This window comes from Astatotilapia calliptera, chromosome 17 (assembly GCF_900246225.1).
Source record: "Astatotilapia calliptera chromosome 17, fAstCal1.2, whole genome shotgun sequence".
Taxonomy (NCBI): Eukaryota; Metazoa; Chordata; class Actinopteri; order Cichliformes; family Cichlidae; genus Astatotilapia; species Astatotilapia calliptera.
Genome location: NC_039318.1, coordinates 35,080,381 through 35,097,694, shown reverse-complemented (window position 1 = coordinate 35,097,694; position 17,314 = coordinate 35,080,381). Strand labels below are relative to the sequence as shown.

Genomic DNA, 17,314 nt, shown 5'->3' with positions numbered 1-17,314 from the left:
TATTAAATTTGGAGCTGGAGTTGATAAATATCACACACTTTGCTGTAGCGTGTGGCATTTGGTCAGCAGATCTTTGCAGTGTGCGGCGGCTCCTAATGTAATGTGGATGGTAGTTACTGATCGTTTAATCTCTTCGTCTCTCCCACTGTGTCCTCCATGTTTGTGAAATCACAATGAAATCATTCATTAATCAAGCCTATAATCATTTGCATGTGTCATTCATCTGTATTTGTTGTGATTTAACTTCCTGTTAGTCCGAATTTGACTCATGGGACTGTAGCATTTCCTTCTTAGACAGAGAGCTAACACTCTTTCCCTCCTTTAGTGTTGTCAAAGAGGAGCTGCCGGACAACGATCAGGAAAGAGGAAACGAGGAGGCAGAGGTGGTAGGTTGCTGGATTAAATAACTTAAACTGTAAATATAATATGTAAATGTCACATATTACTCAGCGTTTGTTACCATTTTACCAGGAGGGCAGCGACCATGAAGAGGGCGAGGATGCTGATGGAGAAGAAGAGGACTTTGAGATGGCGGGAGATGAGACATCCGAGGAGTCTGACTCTGAAGAACTGGATGAGAAAGGTACAGCTATCCAGATGGAAGGAAGTATCAAAATAAGAGCTCATCTTTGTTTCCCCAGACAAAACTGTGCACAGATTGTAAAGAAACTGCACTCTGAACTTCATGTTTCTTTTTGGGGGTGTGCAGAAAACGTTCAAGCCGACCTGGCCAACATCACCTGTGAGATCGCCATCAAGCAGAAGCTGATCGATGAGTTGGAGAACAGCCAGCGGCGTCTGCACACTCTCAAACAGCAGTATGAACAGAAGCTGATGATGCTGCAGAACAAGATCAGAGATACGCAGCTGGAGAGGGACAAAGTGCTGCACAACATGGGTAAGATGGAGAAATTAGGATCTGCCTGTTCAAAGAGGATTAAAGAGCAAAGGAAATGAAACCTACTCCATCCACAGGTTCAGTGGAGTCCGGTACGGAGGAAAAGGCCAAACGGATCAAAGCTGAGTACGAGAGGAAGCTGACCTCCATGAACAAAGAGCTGCAGAAGCTCCAGTCTGCCCAAAAGGAGCACGCACGCCTGCTGAAGAACCAGTCGCAGTACGAGAAGCAGCTCAAGAAACTCCAGCTGGATGTGACCGAGATGAAGAAAACCAAAGTAAAGCTCCTTCTTTTCATTTTGGGATAAGCAGCACTTTTCACACTTGTCTTGTAGCTGCGCTGCTACACTTGCTGTGTTATGCTTGTCCACCAGGTGGCACTGATGCGCCAGATGAAGGAGCAGCAGGAGAGGAACAGGGCCACAGAGTGCAGGAGGAACAGAGAGATAGCCTCGCTGAAAAAAGACCAGCGCAGAGCTGAGGTAAGAGGCACAGAAACACTCATGTCTTATAAAGTTGCTTTTGGATCATAAAGACAAAACTAAAATCAAGCTTGTCTCACAGCACCAGGTGAGGCAGCTCGAGGCCCAGAAGAGACAGCAGGAGCTGATCCTCCGTCGGAAGAATGAAGAGGTAAAACGCAGTTGAGGGAGGCAATGATGACTATGTTACATGTGGCTTTGTTATACCTGTTCTCTGTGTCAGGTGACCGCTCTTAGGCGCCAGGTGAGGCCCGTGTCCGGAAAAGTGAGCAGGAAAGTGAGCCTACCTGAACCTCCTCAGGAACCCTCTCATAGAGCAGTCCCAGGACGGCTGCAGTCCTCTAGTGCAAGCTCTTCCAACGGAGCCAGGTAAACCGCGTTAGCGCATTTACAGCGTGAGTGTGCATGTCAGCTGAGTGAGACGTCTGAAAGAATGCCTTCTTCTTTAGGAGTTCCCCAGTGCGGATGGGAAGTATCTACCTCAACAGATCAGCCAGGGCCAAGTGGCAGTCACTGGAGAGACGCATCAATGACATCATCATGCAGAGGATGACCATCTCTAACATGGAGACAGATATGAACCGACTACTGAAGGTAATGTTTAACGGTGGTCGTGAGCCCACATCAGCTGGTCGATACACTATTACAGTTTTTTTTTCAATACTCAGCAAATGCAAAATGGTAAAAATCGCAATAACATGAAGTATTGAGAAGTATTGTGATAATATCCAGTTTGCTGAACTCACATAGGCCCCACTACTTAAGCTGCTTTAGCCTGCACACAGTTGTTGCCCATCTGCAAGCTGCTTTGCAACCCACTTCCACCCCAGCTGTCATGCTGTTTCTGTTGTCACTGATGAATACTACAGGAGTTTCACTGCTACTCTCCTACTTTAGAGCCCAATTACTGCAGAGAGAGAGATGTTTGTGTGTAGTGGCACCAACTAAAATGCTTTTAAAATGCTTCTTTGTCCTCCTTTCCTTCTAACCTCTGTTCTCGCCTTTTCTCCAGCAACGTGAGGAGCTGACTAGACGACGTGAGCGAGTGTCTAGGAAAAGAGAAAAAACGGCAGTAGACGGCGCGGACGCCGACCGCTCCCTGGCGTCTCTGAACGAGGAGCTGGAGTCCCTGAGCGCCAACATCGACTACATCAACGACAGCATCGCCGACTGCCAGGCCAACATCATGCAGATGGAGGAGGCTAAGGTGAGAGAACAGCAGCAATCGGCCGCGCGTGATCCCAGTGTTTATTCGAGTCTGTTTGTAATGCTTCATAAAAGAAGGGCAGTATGATGTTCGCACACTCGCACGCAGCTCATAATGATGCAAACACTATCATCGCTGCCTCATTAGCGAGAATGGGCTTGCATGGGGCTGTCACCCTTGGGCAATCAATTTGGGAAATAATTGCAGTTCTGCACCGCTGACAGTCCCAGAGCATTTTGGGCCCCACTTTGACAAACAAGCATCAGGCGCCTATTTGTCAAAACAACAATGACTCAATAAAACAACAACCCACCGGCAGCACAGCCCATTAATGCAGCCAAAGCAGCCTAATGGTGGCAGCTGATCAGCCGTGTATACATGTAACTTTTTGTTTGCACGTATAACGTTTACACTCTGAGTTTTGTACCTCACATTCATGCCATCAGCCACTCACGATGCTCTTTAAGCTGCTGCACAAATTGTTGAGTTTAAAGTGTGCAATTTAGGAATTAGAGAGCCGCGGATCCTGAAAACCTCTGATTTGCTGCCGCTTGGGTTAAACTGTGCAATTATTTATCAATAGTAAGCCTGGGGTCACTAATGAGATAGCACTGAGAGCGGTGGTATGTAATGCTGTGTTGGCTGAAATGTGCGTTGCTGGAAATCTCTGCAGGCTTAGAATTGGGTTGCTAACTGATGGTTAGTGTCAGACTAGTGATTCATTAAATTGCATCCCAGCCGTGGGTGAAAGTTTTATAGCAGCTAACAATGTTTGCTCTCATAATCCAGGCAGTTTGAGATGTTTTTCTGTTTTAATTGTCCTGTTAAAAAAGAAGTACAACTCTAATCAAATGCACTTCAATGCACCTCTATAAAAGCAGATGTTTTGGCAATTTGGAGGTCTGGGAATGTCCGCTGTGTTTTAACACAGTGCCCCCCCAATATTGCCAGGAGTAGACGTTCCAGAAAATTATCCCCAAATTCAGACTATGCAATCCTCAATAAAGACCTACACCAGAGAGTTGCTGCAGATTTTGCATCTGAACAAACTGCAAGACTTCCGGAACAGTGTCCTTTAGACGCAGACGAGACCAAAGTGGAGATATTTCGCTGTAAAGCACAGCTTCACATTTGGAGAAAACCAGACCAAGCACTTTTGGTGGCAGAGTAATGATTTGGGCTTGATTTGCAGCTCAGGACCCGGGCACCTTGTGGCCATTGAGTCGACCATGAACTCCTCTGTATACCAAAGTGCTTTAAAGTCAGAAGTGAGGCCAACTGGGTCATAGAACGGGATGATGATCCCAAGCACATCAGGAAATCTCTCACAGAATTGCTGTTTATAAAACTTGTTTGTGTTAGCAGTGCTGATAGCTGGTGTTAGCTATGGAAGAAGGTTGCTGTCCTCATTTTAAATCAAATCACACTGTGTGGAAATAAGTTGTCAAGTTTCTCGCAGCAATGTTTTATGAAATGTGTCATCGCTGTGGGCTGCAGGAGGAAGGAGACACCGTGGATGCTGCTGCTGTCATCAGTTCCTGTAACCTATCTGAGTCCCGCTTCCTACTTGACCATTTCATGACTATGGCCATTAATAAGGTACCAACAGATGACTCACACCAGACATGTCAAATAAATATTACAAAATATCACAATGTTTATTTTTTATGATACCAACCTTTCTCTAAGTAGAAGTGCTTTATGAATTTAATTGCATAGCGATTATTTGCAGTCGTCGTGGTAACTCGTTTGCAGCTTGCCTGTTTATCCCGAGCCCGTTTTCTTCGTAACCATGGCTCCTTTATGAGATTGAATCTAATGAGACCTTTAATGGAACAACATGATTGAATTAAGTCTCCATTAGATTAGATAAGATTAGATTTGGTGAAACCTAATTGGTCCAGTGAGGAAATGCAGTCAGCCCAGCGGCAAAAGGAGGAAGACTGAGAGCACAAACGAAGAAGCGGAAGTAATTACTACTTCACACTAAACTGAAAGAGGCCGAGCCTTTATTATGTTTGTTTCCTGCGCTGAACAGATGCGGAGGTCGACCTCCGTTATACGAATACAAACAATTAAAAAGAGCTCTGTGATAATCTCTCTGCTGTGCCGGGACTCAGGGTCTGCAGGCGGCTCAAAAGGACTCCCAGCTGAAGGTGATGGAGGGCAGGCTGAAGCAGACGGAGATCAACAGCGCCACGCAGAACCAGTTGCTCTTCCACATGCTGAAGGAGAAAGCTGAGATCAACCCGGAGCTGGATGCCTTGCTGGGCAGCGCTTTGCAAGGTAGCGGGCGCCGACAGATCGACTCGGGTCCGAGCCCGTCGGGCGCAATCACCTTTTTCAGTCATCTTTTTAACCGTGTGTGGCTACTTTTTTACTTTACCGGCTTCCTCAGCTTGTCCAAAAGAGATGTGAAGAATTTGTCACTATGACACATCAAATTGTCACTGAAGCCAGTAAAATAACGAGTAGCCTTTTTCCTCATCTTTGGGTTTTGATTTTTGATTTCTGTTTGTTTCTTTCTGTGGTGTTGCTGTGAGCTCAGAGTTAGGTTACCTGTCTCCAGGTGAGTGACAAAAATACACAGCAGTACGTTAGTGCGTGAGAGAGCAAAGCACGTGCACACTACACGATTTCCATTAAATGTTGCTCCCAAACTGTGAACTGTTTTCAGTCTGATTTTTTTTTTTGTGCAATTAGTTTCCAAATTAGAAAGAAAAAAATCTACATTTGAAAAAAATGATGGAATCTTGCCGTGTGCATCACGTGCATCGCAGTCCTGATAAAAACTAACCCGGCTGTCGTAACTGTGCCAGTAATATGCATGACGTGTCACCCCACCTGCTAGCCAGTCCCACTTCATGAGGATGAGCTGCGATTATGTGGAAGCAGCAGTTTGCGTGTCAGCCTTTCTGTGTTTGTCTTCTCTTGCGTTTTCCTCCATTTCCTTCTCTCCCAGATCACCCTTTATCTAAAACTACACTAAACGACCCCCCGACCTCGTTTATGAACCGCTGCAGCAACATTCTGAACAGTCCCTGACATCTAAAATGTGCCATCAAGGAAGTCACACATGCTTTCCACACTCACAAAGACACATTTTTCTTTGTTTTTCCCTTTTTCAAATGTGTCTTTATTTGTGTCTGTCATTATTGCAGAGAACGGAAATGACAGCAGTAGTGATGAATCCACCCCCAGTCCAGCCACAGAGGGCAGGTAAATATATACACCTGCACAGGTTATCAATTCAAAAGCACTTTATAGGTTCACAGTTAGAAGAAGAAAAAAGTAATTCATGATTTCATGCATCATGATCGCAGAAGTCCCCTTTTGATGAGCATTTTCGCCCCTTGCCGTCTTTGCGATTTAAACGAGTGATGCCTGGATCTGTGAAATCCCACGTTCATTGCATGCTAACGACTTTGTGTCACTAACTACTTTGTTGCTTGTACAGAAGCCGGATATAGACAAAGCAAATACTAGTTATTGACGAGGCCTGTTTTTGTTTGTACCATTGTAGCTCACGTAGTTGAGCAGGCAACTTTTCCCTGCATGTTATTGTGTGCTGCCGTTAGCCTCTGTTAGCTGCCGTTAGCCGTTGTTAGCTGCTGTGAGCCTCTGTTAGCTGCCGTTAACCTCTGTTAGCTGCTGTTAGCTGGCATTTGTGAAACCTTCGTTGAAGTGGCTCTAACATTATCAGACTCAGATACAGATAGCGAACAAGCTGTAATATGAGCCAACTGTCACATGTGTGAAAGCAATCAAACTGTTTATCAGAGACAAAGTGTGATTTTTAGAACCCTTGAAAGCCTAAAATTAGCTTTCATAATGTTGAGGGGTGCGCTGGATGTCTAATCTGCTGAGCGTGTTTATGCACAAGCGTGTGCATTAGAGTCCTGGCTTCAGTTCTGGAGATAAATTTGAGGTGAGGAGGAAGAGGATCACTTTCTATCCAGACGCCAGTTGTGTTTTCTCTTTCCTTTTTTTCCCACTTCTTTGGTGAAGAAGAGCGTTCTCAGACAAAACATAGGGATGATGCTGCATATCTCGAGTCTGAAAGTGCAGGTGCAAATTAAATGCTAATATCATAAAATTGGTAAACATTGTACTGCCTAACACTGCTAGCCTAACATGTACTGGGAATAACTGGTTGAAAATTCTGCGTTTCAGCACACTGGCATCAGATTTAATGAAGATGTGTGGTGAATCCAGACCAAGAAGCAAGGTACTGTACTCTGCCGGGCAATGTGCAGCATACTGTTTAAGCCCCCGTGTTTTTTACGTTTAACAGTTAAAAAATGCTTTTAAATTTAAAATTGAATTTACTTTATAATATTTGATCCATATTTTTCCAATTCCCCTCCTTTTTACTTCATCCAAAGTTAAGCAGAAGTTCCACAATACTTTGTTGAATTTAGGATAATTACTAGCTGCTTAGTGAGTTGTGAGTCCGTGTTCCAAACTATTCTGGTCCCCCAGGCTCGAAGGCGAACCACCACACAGATGGAATTGCTTTATGCCAGCAGTGGAGATTTGTCCTGTGAATCCCCCACTGGAGACTTTTCAGCCCCTCTGCTGCCCCTTGCTGAGCGCCTGGAAGGACCGGCAGACATGCAGGGTCAAGCGGTTGGTCAAATTGCTGACCGTGAGCAAACTGTTTCCCCATCTGCGCTGTCTGCCAGGCCAGCTGCCATGTAAGTGGTAAAAGCAACATTTCTCTGCAGGGCACAAAAATATCAAAGTTCTCTTCTGAAATGCCAGATATTTCCGGTGCTCATCATTCAGCATTCTGAAATATTGAAGACTGTTTGTGTGATATCTTGCTGCTAAAATGTTACGTGTTATTACTCCAGAAAAACAAAACCCCTTGTGAAATCTTTACCGTCTGTAGTTCCAGATCCAGATCACCTACAGGAGCTGAGAGGAAACAACTGGAGCGCTCGCCGCTCAGCCGCAGGAAGATGCACGAGAAAGGAGGCGTGGCGTCGCAGATCCCAGGACCTGTACATGCAGCTCCAGTTAGCACAGCGGAAACTAAAACCAAAGCCAGTGACTACAAATCCCTGTAAGTGTGAACTTCCTTTAATCAGAAGAACAGGTTTGTTTGTAGTTTTAGCCATGTGTCAGTCAGGCCGCAGCTGGATAATTACAACAGAGCCATTCATGAACCCCTGATGAGCCATAATTTAATTTAGGTGATTACAAAAATGACATGAACCCAGCAGCCTGAACTTCACTGCTTTACTGAGCAAACTGTTGCAAAAGGCAAATGTTAGGATGCTAATACGCCCTTTAAGTTTAACTGTGTTTATTTAAGTTTTAAATAACCATTATTATTTTGTTTCAGGCTGGAGGACTCGCCTGCGTTTGAAGGCCACAGGTAATTCATGCCTCTTTAATATGTTTAATTAAATATCAAATGTAAGCTAAAATCAGAGGGAATAGTTAACTCTGTACTTCCTTTCCCTTTCATTCTGTCACTGCTTTAACCACTTTAATCTGTCAGCTACAGTATGCCACTACAAGGCTTTGCTGGTGCAGAAAGCTGATTAGTGAAAGTCTAAAATGTTGTGTCATGTTTGTAGGGGTGTCATCAACCCTGTAACAAGCCCCAAGAACAGCCGGGGGGGCAAACTTCAGTGTGTTTATGTAGCTGAGGGCCACACCAAGCCTGTTCTCTGTGTAGACGCCACTGATGACCTGCTGTTTACAGGGTCTAAAGGTAAAAACTGCACCGGCTTTCAAACGGCCACCACGAGAAGACTGTTTTCTATGATTTCTTTCCTTTTTGTTTCTTAATCTGACCTGTGCTCGTGCATCTTCTTAGACCGGACATGTAAGGTCTGGAACTTGGTGACAGGTCAGGAGATCATGTCTTTGGCTGATCATCCCAGCAGTGTCGTCTCAGTCAGGTACCAGAATACTAGAATCACTAGTAACGTTGGTTTTTGTATTTAACCTTTGGATAGATTACTTACTTGTTGCTGTTATTATAGGTACACTTCCAGCCTTGTCTTCACCGTTTCCACTGCTTACATCAAAGTTTGGGACATACGAGACTCTGCCAAGTGTATCCGCACACTCACGTAAGTTCACGCGCCCCTCCGTCCAGCATCTGTCATTACGTTTTATCACCATCTTATTGTTTTGCATTTTTGTTATACGTGTAAGGTCGTCGGGACAGGTGGGCTCAGGAGACACCTGTTCTTCTGCTCGGAGTTTATCCATCCCACCTGGAGAGAGTCAGATCAATCAGATTACTCTCAACCACACTGGCTCTTTCCTGTATGCTGCTGCTGGCAATGCTGTCCGCATGTGGGACCTCCGCAAGTGAGTTACAGTAACATCGATAGGAGTTTTAGCTATAAGCAGTTTCATAGGAGGTATTTATTTTGGTAATGATTTCTTAATTTGACTCCTTTCTTTAGATTTGCATCTACGGGGAAGCTGACCGGCCATCTGGGGCCTGTTATGTGTCTGACAGTCGAAAAGTTGGGCAGCGGGCAGGACCTGGTGCTCACCGGCTCCAAAGACCATCATATTAAAGTAGGAAGCTACACAAAAATGTAGCCATATATGTGTTGTAGCAGCGTCCTATATATATATAGATATATATATATATATATATATATATATATATATATATATATATATATATATATATATATATATATATATATATATATATATAGAGATATATATATATAGAGATATAGAGATATATATAGAGATATAGAGATATATATAGAGATATAGAGATATATATAGAGATATATATAGAGATATATATATATATATAGATATATAGTCTGAATAGGATTTTCAACTCAAATCAGTTGAATTATATTCTGTTTTTAAATAAAACCAAATTACAACAGTTCCTTCAAGGCTCTTTATATTGTAAAGTAAAGACAAAGTCTAAAAACTATGATGATATCTTGCCTTCACCTGCACAACGGTGGTGCTAAGGTAGGCATCCCCGCCAGAATTTGCTTCCCCCTGCGTCGCGCTAGGCTGTCCAAATCACGGACAAACAATATCCCACGTTCTTGATTTTTATTTCACAAACACTTCTTATAATGAATAACTACTCCTGAAAATTTGAAGATGTTAGCTCTTTAAACAGTAAAGTTACAGTCGAATGTGAATAATATCAGGCTGATCCTGCCACAGAATGTTTTTAAACCCATTCTGCACAGAGAGGTGTTTTTTTGAAAAATGTATTGATACCAATGTTGAATATTCTTACACAATTAAAAAAAAACCTAAACGTAAAATAATTACACCATAAAGATGGTTTGTTTTTCTGTTATTTAAAAGAGGTAGTAGTTTATTTTAATTTGTTTAATTGTTTAAACAAATTAGAGATAGGGTGAGAAGTTCGGCCATCCGGGAGGGGCTCAGAGTAGAGCAGCTGCTGCTCCACATCGAAAGGAGCCAGCTGAGGTGGTTCGGGCATCTGACAAGGATGCCCCCTGGGCGCCTCTTGGGTGAGGTGTTCCAGGCATGTCCCACCGGGAGGAGGCCCCGGGGCAGACCCAGGACACGCTGGAGAGATTATATCTCTCGGCTGGCCTGGGAACGCCTTGGTATTCCCCCGGATAAGATGGAGGAGGTGGCTGGGGAGAGGGAGGTCTGGGCCTCTTTGCTTAGGCTGCTGCCCCCGCGACCCGACCCCGGACAAAGCGGATGAAGATGGATGGATGGATGTTTACAAAAAAATTGAAGTTTGTGTGAGGTTGGAGGATGTGTTTGTGTGTGGGGGGGACCACTGCTCTACAAGATGCACATGGTGTCACCGAACTGGAGCTCTGGGAGAGACGTCCCCACTTTCAGGGATTTAAAACTGCGGGGGGGGGACAAAAGTGTTAATCTGTTAGATTAACACTTTTTTCCTGCAGTACTACCAACTGTCCGGAATTGCCCGTTTCAATGGGGTAATATTTTGCTTGCCAGGGTAGTGAGGGTTGCATAACCAACAGCATAACTAAGGGAGGATTGAGGATCACCTGATCCAGCCCTAACTATACTTCCAGGGAGCAATGAACAGAGTCGTCAAACTTTATGATAACCACCATATATATAAAGAACAAATGTGCTTGTTTTTCAGATGTTTGAGGTGACAGAGGGCGCTCAGGGTAGCATCACCTCCTGCCATACGTTTGACCCCGTCCATCAGGACAGCGTGGAGTCTCTCACTGTGCATGGAGACTTTTTCTACAGCAGCTCCAGAGACTATTATATTAAAAAGTGGGACTTGGCCAGTAAGAAACTGTTACAGGTATTGTGCATCAAAGATTTTTCCCAAGATTAAAAAGTTTATATCAGTGACTTAAACTTGTAAATCTGATAAACTCTACACTAACTGTTGGCTGTTATTGCATCTACTAGTCGGTCAATGCCAAGGCAGACTGGGTTAGTGCTCTGGGCGTGGTGCCAGGCTCCCCGGTTCTGCTCAGTGGATGCAGAGGAGGGCTGTTGCGCCTTTGGCACACTGACTCGCTTGCACCCCTCGGTGAGGTCCAAGGACACGACAGTCCAATCAACGGCCTGGCTACTAACAGCAGCCAACTGTTCACTGCCTCTGAGTAAGTCTCCTAACATAGTTGAACACTAGTCAGTAGTGTTGAACTACGATCCTGCCATGTTAAAATTACAAATTTTGATTATTATCATAAACTTTACCTTTGTGTTTTCGACAGTGACCGAACTGTGAAGATTTGGGAAGCCAAAGCATCTCTGGAGGATGGATTTTAATGACTGCTGGATTTAATGACACAGGATTGCTCACTGGCCATCAGTCAGTCAACATGAATTATTTGCAAAGTTTCTATAACATCTTCGACTTGAGAAATTACTGACTGGGAAACCCAGAGAGGGTCCCAAATCAATAGGTATGGCAGGATAGGCCCACAATAACCTTAAAACATCCCTGATGCTTCACTTGGAATAGTTTCAGGGAAATCATTCTTTCCAGCTGAGTAGCATTACTGACATTTTAGGTCAAAACATCATCCGTGAACCTCTCAAGCTCCTATAATCATAGAACTGCTGCAGTGGCCAGCTCATTTCATAGCTGTGACTGTAATAGAGTGAAAAGAAAAGTATGGATTTATTGATCCAGGAGTTTGTGGTGTATTCAACATTCCCTGTCAGTTCAACGCAAGACAACATGGATACTGTCTATGCATATTATTCATTTTTTGTGCAGAGCTACTAAGAAAAAGGAAAACAGATTAAATTATTTGCTTCATTGCACCAATTTTTCTTCATCAAAACCAAGACTGCTGAAAACGTCTGTGTCCCAAGACAAGACACGGAAATATTTAAACTCCAGCAATAACTGTCTTTTTGTTCACGTGATGGGTGGTTTATTGTGTCTTTCTGGCATTGTTGTGCTGGTCTCTTTATGTATGCATGTGTTCTCAGTTACCAAGGACCAACTGAAGCTGCATATGGTCTTAATATTGAGCTGTTACTGCCAAGCCCATCAGATTAAAGTAGAGGCCTCAAAATAAGGCATACACCATGCTCCTTTAACACGGTTCTTATACAGTTTAAATTTACCCAGGCTTAGTCAGGATTAAGCTTTTAAAAAAATAAGTAAAATAAAGTGACAATGTTGTATCTCTAACAAACTGCAGGTATCATAGCTGAATAGCACTATTCCTACATTACATATTGCCTTAAAAAGCAGAGAGTACTATCTGCTGAAACATTACCTTTGAAAAAGGCTACTTTGTCATTAGACATAACAGCGAAAGACATTTCAAAACCCATAATAATTCAAAGTGTAATGTAATATTTTTAAATAACTATATAAATCTATAATTGTATAAATCTGAACAACATAAAATAAAGTTAACTTTCCTAGCTTAAAAGGCTAGTACCTGCTAGGCTAGTTAGCTTTTAGCTAGTTTAGCTGATACTTTTCACGGTGACCAGAAAACATATCCTGCCCTGTCTTTCTGTAAGACAGCTGAATTATGAAACTACTTAAACATTAAAATATATTTGAAATTTAAAAAACAGACGGAAAAATATGCTAGCTAGCTAGCAGCAAATCTATTATTTATCGCATTTGCCCGCACATTGATTCTGCGTGTGGCAAAACACTTAATAAATGTTAGATTGTGATCATTTTTGAATGTGCATGGTAGCACATTGCAACAGGTTTTTAAGAAAGAACTCCTCTGAGCAGGATAACCATTTAAGAACAGGTAATAATGAAGATTTGTTCACATTTCCAACTCAACAGCTTTTTCTGATTATAGTCGGCCATCAGCTCGGTTTCTCAATCCTCTGGTTGATGCTTTTTTATAAAGCATCTCTTGGTCTTTTACTTTGTACTTCCCGTTATTTTTAGATGTTATGGTAATCCACTGACCGTAATTCTCTGCCCGTCTTCGATAGTTGTACGACACTTGCACAGCTGAAGCACTGCTCTGGCAGCAAGTGCTTTTATGAAACATTCTGATTTACAGTCAGTGATTGTAAATCATTCATCTTGATAGACTCAAGCACCTTGTAATTCCCAAGTCATGTAATACGGTATGAGTTACAGTCTTGTGAAAGCATTTCTTTTTCAAGTGTGTATATGTGCATGTTTTTCCAACCAAATTGTGTGGCAGTTTCTTGTACATTACTGTTTATCTCTGCTGTTTTAGTACTTGTAAACTGCACATGTGCTGCAGTTAAGCATTTGAAAAGAACATTCAGTCTGTTAAATGTGTAAAAATGCTACGACTATTTATTATTTTTTTTCTCTGATTTTTCTGTGGTGTCTTATCCACTGAAAGTTTTTGAACTCTTTCCATCTGATACCTCTGTTATCTTGCTGTTGTAGACGACTGACTCCATATACAGAGGTATTATCAGTGCCTGTAATTAATCCTGAACTGTATGCAGTGACTGAGAAATCGCTACCTGATAAATGTTGGCTATCCCTCATTAAAAAGGTTAGGTAAACATTTGCTCCTGAACTACTCTATCACAAGTATCTGTTAAATACATTTGCTGCTCTTACTGGGATACATGAGGTAGAAGTTGTTAGCAAAGGTAAAGTCAGTGGGACTCAGGTAATTGCACTGAAAAATCTTTTTATTTTGTGAGTTGAATTGACTTTCCTTCTGTCTCACAAGAAAGAGCTTAAATCGAGTACAGAAATCGGTTTTCAGTCCCATTGACTAAATAATCCCCTAGAAACCAGATGAGCTGTAAGTGTTATCCCTCTAATTGTAATATTATATTTTGAAATGTGACTGTAAATGTCTTCTTCTGTAAATACGCCGTTTCATTCCTGCTGATTCTCTTGTGAACAATTTTTAAGTGATTAAGATCGGTTGCAGCGTGGAAATAAATTTTAATATTTAAAAAAGTTTTGTTTGTTTTGTTTTTTTTAAGCTTCATGTCTGTCTTGTTTTTTTTCTTTAACTCATGTATTAATATGTTGTGACCACATGGTGGTAGTACTGTATAATGACACCTGAGTGATTGAGTAGGTAAACACAGAGACTGTGCTTCATTTGATGTGCATACAAATGAGGCTTTCTTTCTGTATTATTTTAATCATTTCTGTCATGACTAATTACAATTTCAGGCAATACCCACATCCAAACTCCCCAAAAAGAAAACCGCAAATAAATAAATGCACCATTGGATGATGGAATAATTTGGCCTATGGCTCTATGAATAATTATGACTTTAAATATGTGTAGAATCTTAAACACTGTGTGTCCTCAACATGCGATATATACGTTGTGCAGTATCTTCCTCTGTACCCATTGAGTCATTATTTGTCTGCCAGCTTATTTCAATTGCCTTTTAATTATAACTCCAGGCAGCAGCACTGCCTGAAGTGTACTGCTAAAGACAAAGCAGGAGGCAAAAAAGATTAAAAAATAATAATGTAAAGAGTGATAGAAGGATCGATCTCCAAAAGTTGATTCTGTTCATCTGGACGTAGCTTTTTTGTAGGAGAAACGTTTCGTCACTCATCCAAGTGATTTCTTCAGTCTCAGCTGACTGCAGGTTTCCCCAATCTTATAAACAGAAGAAGGATCGATATTCAATGTTCAGAGGTAGTGAGAGCAGCAGAGTGTTAACTGGCCTCATGGCAGAGGAACAGTGTCTGACACTTTCTTATATGTACTGTGTTGAACTTTAGTATAAAGTGGAACAGAAGTAATACGCCTCATAAGCGCAATCAGATGACATAACACCCACACAATGCCACTTTCAACCTCATTAACTCAGCATAACTTATTTCCTTTCTCTGCTTTTATTTTGACAGGGAATTGATTATGTTTCATTTGAGATTCTCCTATAAAATCGCACTTCACAAACTGATTAGTGGATGATTGATCTCGCTTAACTACATAACATTTGCAACTTGTAATTAATTTAACTTGTATGTCTGTAAGTTGTGAATTTGTGACAAGCCACTGCATGCAGCAGAAGCATGCGTGCAGCTACATAATATTCTGACAGATACTGTAATGTCGGGTATGACACATGCTCCAGCACATTTGGGGTTGAGGTGGCATGGAAAACAGGTCAGCGCTTTTAATGGGGAATTCACACGGAAAGGATTCACGCATCACGCGGCGCTTTATGACTGAGTGTTTGTTTGTAGAAAAATATCACACTTTAAAGGAAGTAAAACATAACCAGACTGCAACGTCCTAGAATGATAACGTGTGTGTCAGCTACCACAGACAAGACAGTATTACTGCTGCTGTTTCAAAAGACTAGTTTTTGAAAAACAACGTGACAGTTTTTATACCTGACACCGGCTCTCTGTCCTACCAGCTCCTCTGGAATTTACGGAATTTAATAAGAGCCGAGTTACTGTCGCATAAAGTACAACCCTGATGATCAGGTTTCACCAGAAATCAATTACAATCTGTCGGGCTGAAGGTGTGGACTGGGAATTCCACTTTCAGTTTAATTGCGACGTAATGTATGATGAGTTCAGATAACATATCCTCCTCTAATCTGCTCAGTGAACGCACTGATTGGTGATGTGTGGACCTTAAGCAGGTGCTCTTGTTTCACAGTTAATTCTGTCTGAATAATGGGATTTCTGCAGCTGCATGTGCTCTGTATTTATCCAGGGATTACCATCAATACCGGTTCATTTTTGTCTGTGAAATGGTCCTGGGCGAGGGGGGAGATTTCGCTTTTTCTCTTCGTGGCTTGCCCTCTTCAACACTGGTCAAAAAATTAAATTAAAACAAGCAGTGGGATACCAGAGGCAGTTCTCTGTTTTTATCTTTGGATGATTTCCTGAAATAAACGTGGGCGTGATTGGTAAGAAGAATGTAGATTAGTATGCGGCGTGGAAAAAAAAACGAACACCTAAAGCACCTAATGTGCTTTTCATTTCTTTTAAAGCCATATGAAAACAAATCTAAAGACTGAATCAGCAGGACAAGATGAGGGGCGAGGAAACCGACCACTTGGTAGTTAAAGACGTTTTTCTCAGCAGCAATGAGGATCTGGAGGACACGGTCAATAACCACCATCAGTTCCATTTTCCACAGAGTGAATCCTCCACCGGCGCCCCTGTTTTATGACCAGAACTGATGAGCCACTGCTGCCTCCTCTCCTAATGCGAGCACAGAAATCACCCTATCTCAGTGGATCTCAGTTATGATGCAATATTGACCGGAAAGAACAACATTTTTAATACGTCTATAAAGTGTTTTAGCATGAAATTAGAGAGCGGTGGCTTAAAAGCTTTGACACCGTGAGCCACTTGGAGAATGGAGAGGTTGGAAACTAGGCGAGTGATCGTGAATAAAAAGAGGGCAACAGTGAGAATTGAGAATGTAAAGTGCTTGTTGACAGAATGGACTTGGACTCTGAATTGAATCATCTACTGTAGATCTCTTTGTATGAGTGCAGATCACTATGAATTATGTAAATGTCAGTGACTATTAAACCCAGAGAATTCTCCAGTCGAACCCTGTACAGCGAAGAGTCAATTAGCACATCATAACCACATAGGATGTTTCACAGGGGCAACATTCCTGAGCTGAAAGAGAAACATAGATGAGCATTATCTCCTATTTACTGTAAAACGTACTCTAATACTTGAGAGCCAAGTTGCTAAGGGGTCATCACTGAAGCTAATACATACATTATGTCAAAAATTGCAGGTGACAGACGAGGTTGACGAGTGAGGGTTTGATCTCACAGTGAAACTGGGGACAGCACATGCTAGCATGACACTAATTAGGTGACAAAATGTGGGGAAAGTAAAAGAAAACTCGAGAATGTGTATAAAAAATACCTTTAAGTTGCTGGGGGTAATTTTATCGCTTAAAGAATGATATTGGTACATCACTACCAAACACTCATTGGTTAGCGACTTGTGATTGACGAGGCTTTATACATCAAAGTACGCCATGAACACCATGGTTAGTATTGCTAACTTCCCCATTCGGGTAAAGAGGCTTTTAACTCACAGGTTTAAGTGTTACTAAACACTAGACTTATAACACTGGAGTTATAGGACCGTCACACTGACTGGCAGGTGTATACAATACAAGTGAGTGCACCTGGCAGTTTGTAACCTAGTCAGCTAAGCTTTATCTTTGCTAATTCAAGTCATGGAACGGGAAAGCTAAACCATACTTAGCTGTACTAAGAGCGTGTCTTACGTCATGTTTGTGAAATTCTAGTAATTCATTTTAGTTACTTTTTACTACTACTACTTTTA

General features: G+C 42.1%; 1 protein-coding gene across 4 annotated transcripts in view; it reads left to right on the top strand.

Annotated features, from left to right (window-relative positions):
• The window catches only part of LOC113008798 (kinesin-like protein KIF21A), a 44,027-nt gene extending 30,061 nt beyond the window's left edge, over positions 1-13,966 (top strand). For 2 of the 4 annotated variants that reach the window (XM_026146570.1, XM_026146573.1), the window contains 25 exons: positions 326-386; positions 472-583; positions 710-898; positions 976-1,175; positions 1,272-1,379; positions 1,462-1,530; positions 1,603-1,748; positions 1,829-1,973; positions 2,392-2,586; positions 4,084-4,185; positions 4,707-4,872; positions 5,135-5,155; positions 5,748-5,805; positions 6,760-6,814; positions 7,069-7,283; positions 7,481-7,654; positions 7,937-7,969; positions 8,175-8,311; positions 8,417-8,501; positions 8,586-8,675; positions 8,761-8,919; positions 9,018-9,135; positions 10,700-10,870; positions 10,981-11,177; positions 11,292-13,966. In XM_026146570.1, the coding sequence (XP_026002355.1) occupies positions 326-386; positions 472-583; positions 710-898; positions 976-1,175; positions 1,272-1,379; positions 1,462-1,530; positions 1,603-1,748; positions 1,829-1,973; positions 2,392-2,586; positions 4,084-4,185; positions 4,707-4,872; positions 5,135-5,155; positions 5,748-5,805; positions 6,760-6,814; positions 7,069-7,283; positions 7,481-7,654; positions 7,937-7,969; positions 8,175-8,311; positions 8,417-8,501; positions 8,586-8,675; positions 8,761-8,919; positions 9,018-9,135; positions 10,700-10,870; positions 10,981-11,177; positions 11,292-11,346 (3,061 nt within the window). In that variant the 3' untranslated portion in view covers positions 11,347-13,966. The remainder of the gene's footprint in view (positions 1-325; positions 387-471; positions 584-709; positions 899-975; positions 1,176-1,271; positions 1,380-1,461; positions 1,531-1,602; positions 1,749-1,828; positions 1,974-2,391; positions 2,587-4,083; positions 4,186-4,706; positions 4,873-5,134; positions 5,156-5,747; positions 5,806-6,759; positions 6,815-7,068; positions 7,284-7,480; positions 7,655-7,936; positions 7,970-8,174; positions 8,312-8,416; positions 8,502-8,585; positions 8,676-8,760; positions 8,920-9,017; positions 9,136-10,699; positions 10,871-10,980; positions 11,178-11,291) is intronic. The other 2 variants (XM_026146571.1, XM_026146572.1) reach the window with 2 other exon arrangements.
• The last annotated feature ends 3,348 nt before the right edge of the window (positions 13,967-17,314 follow it).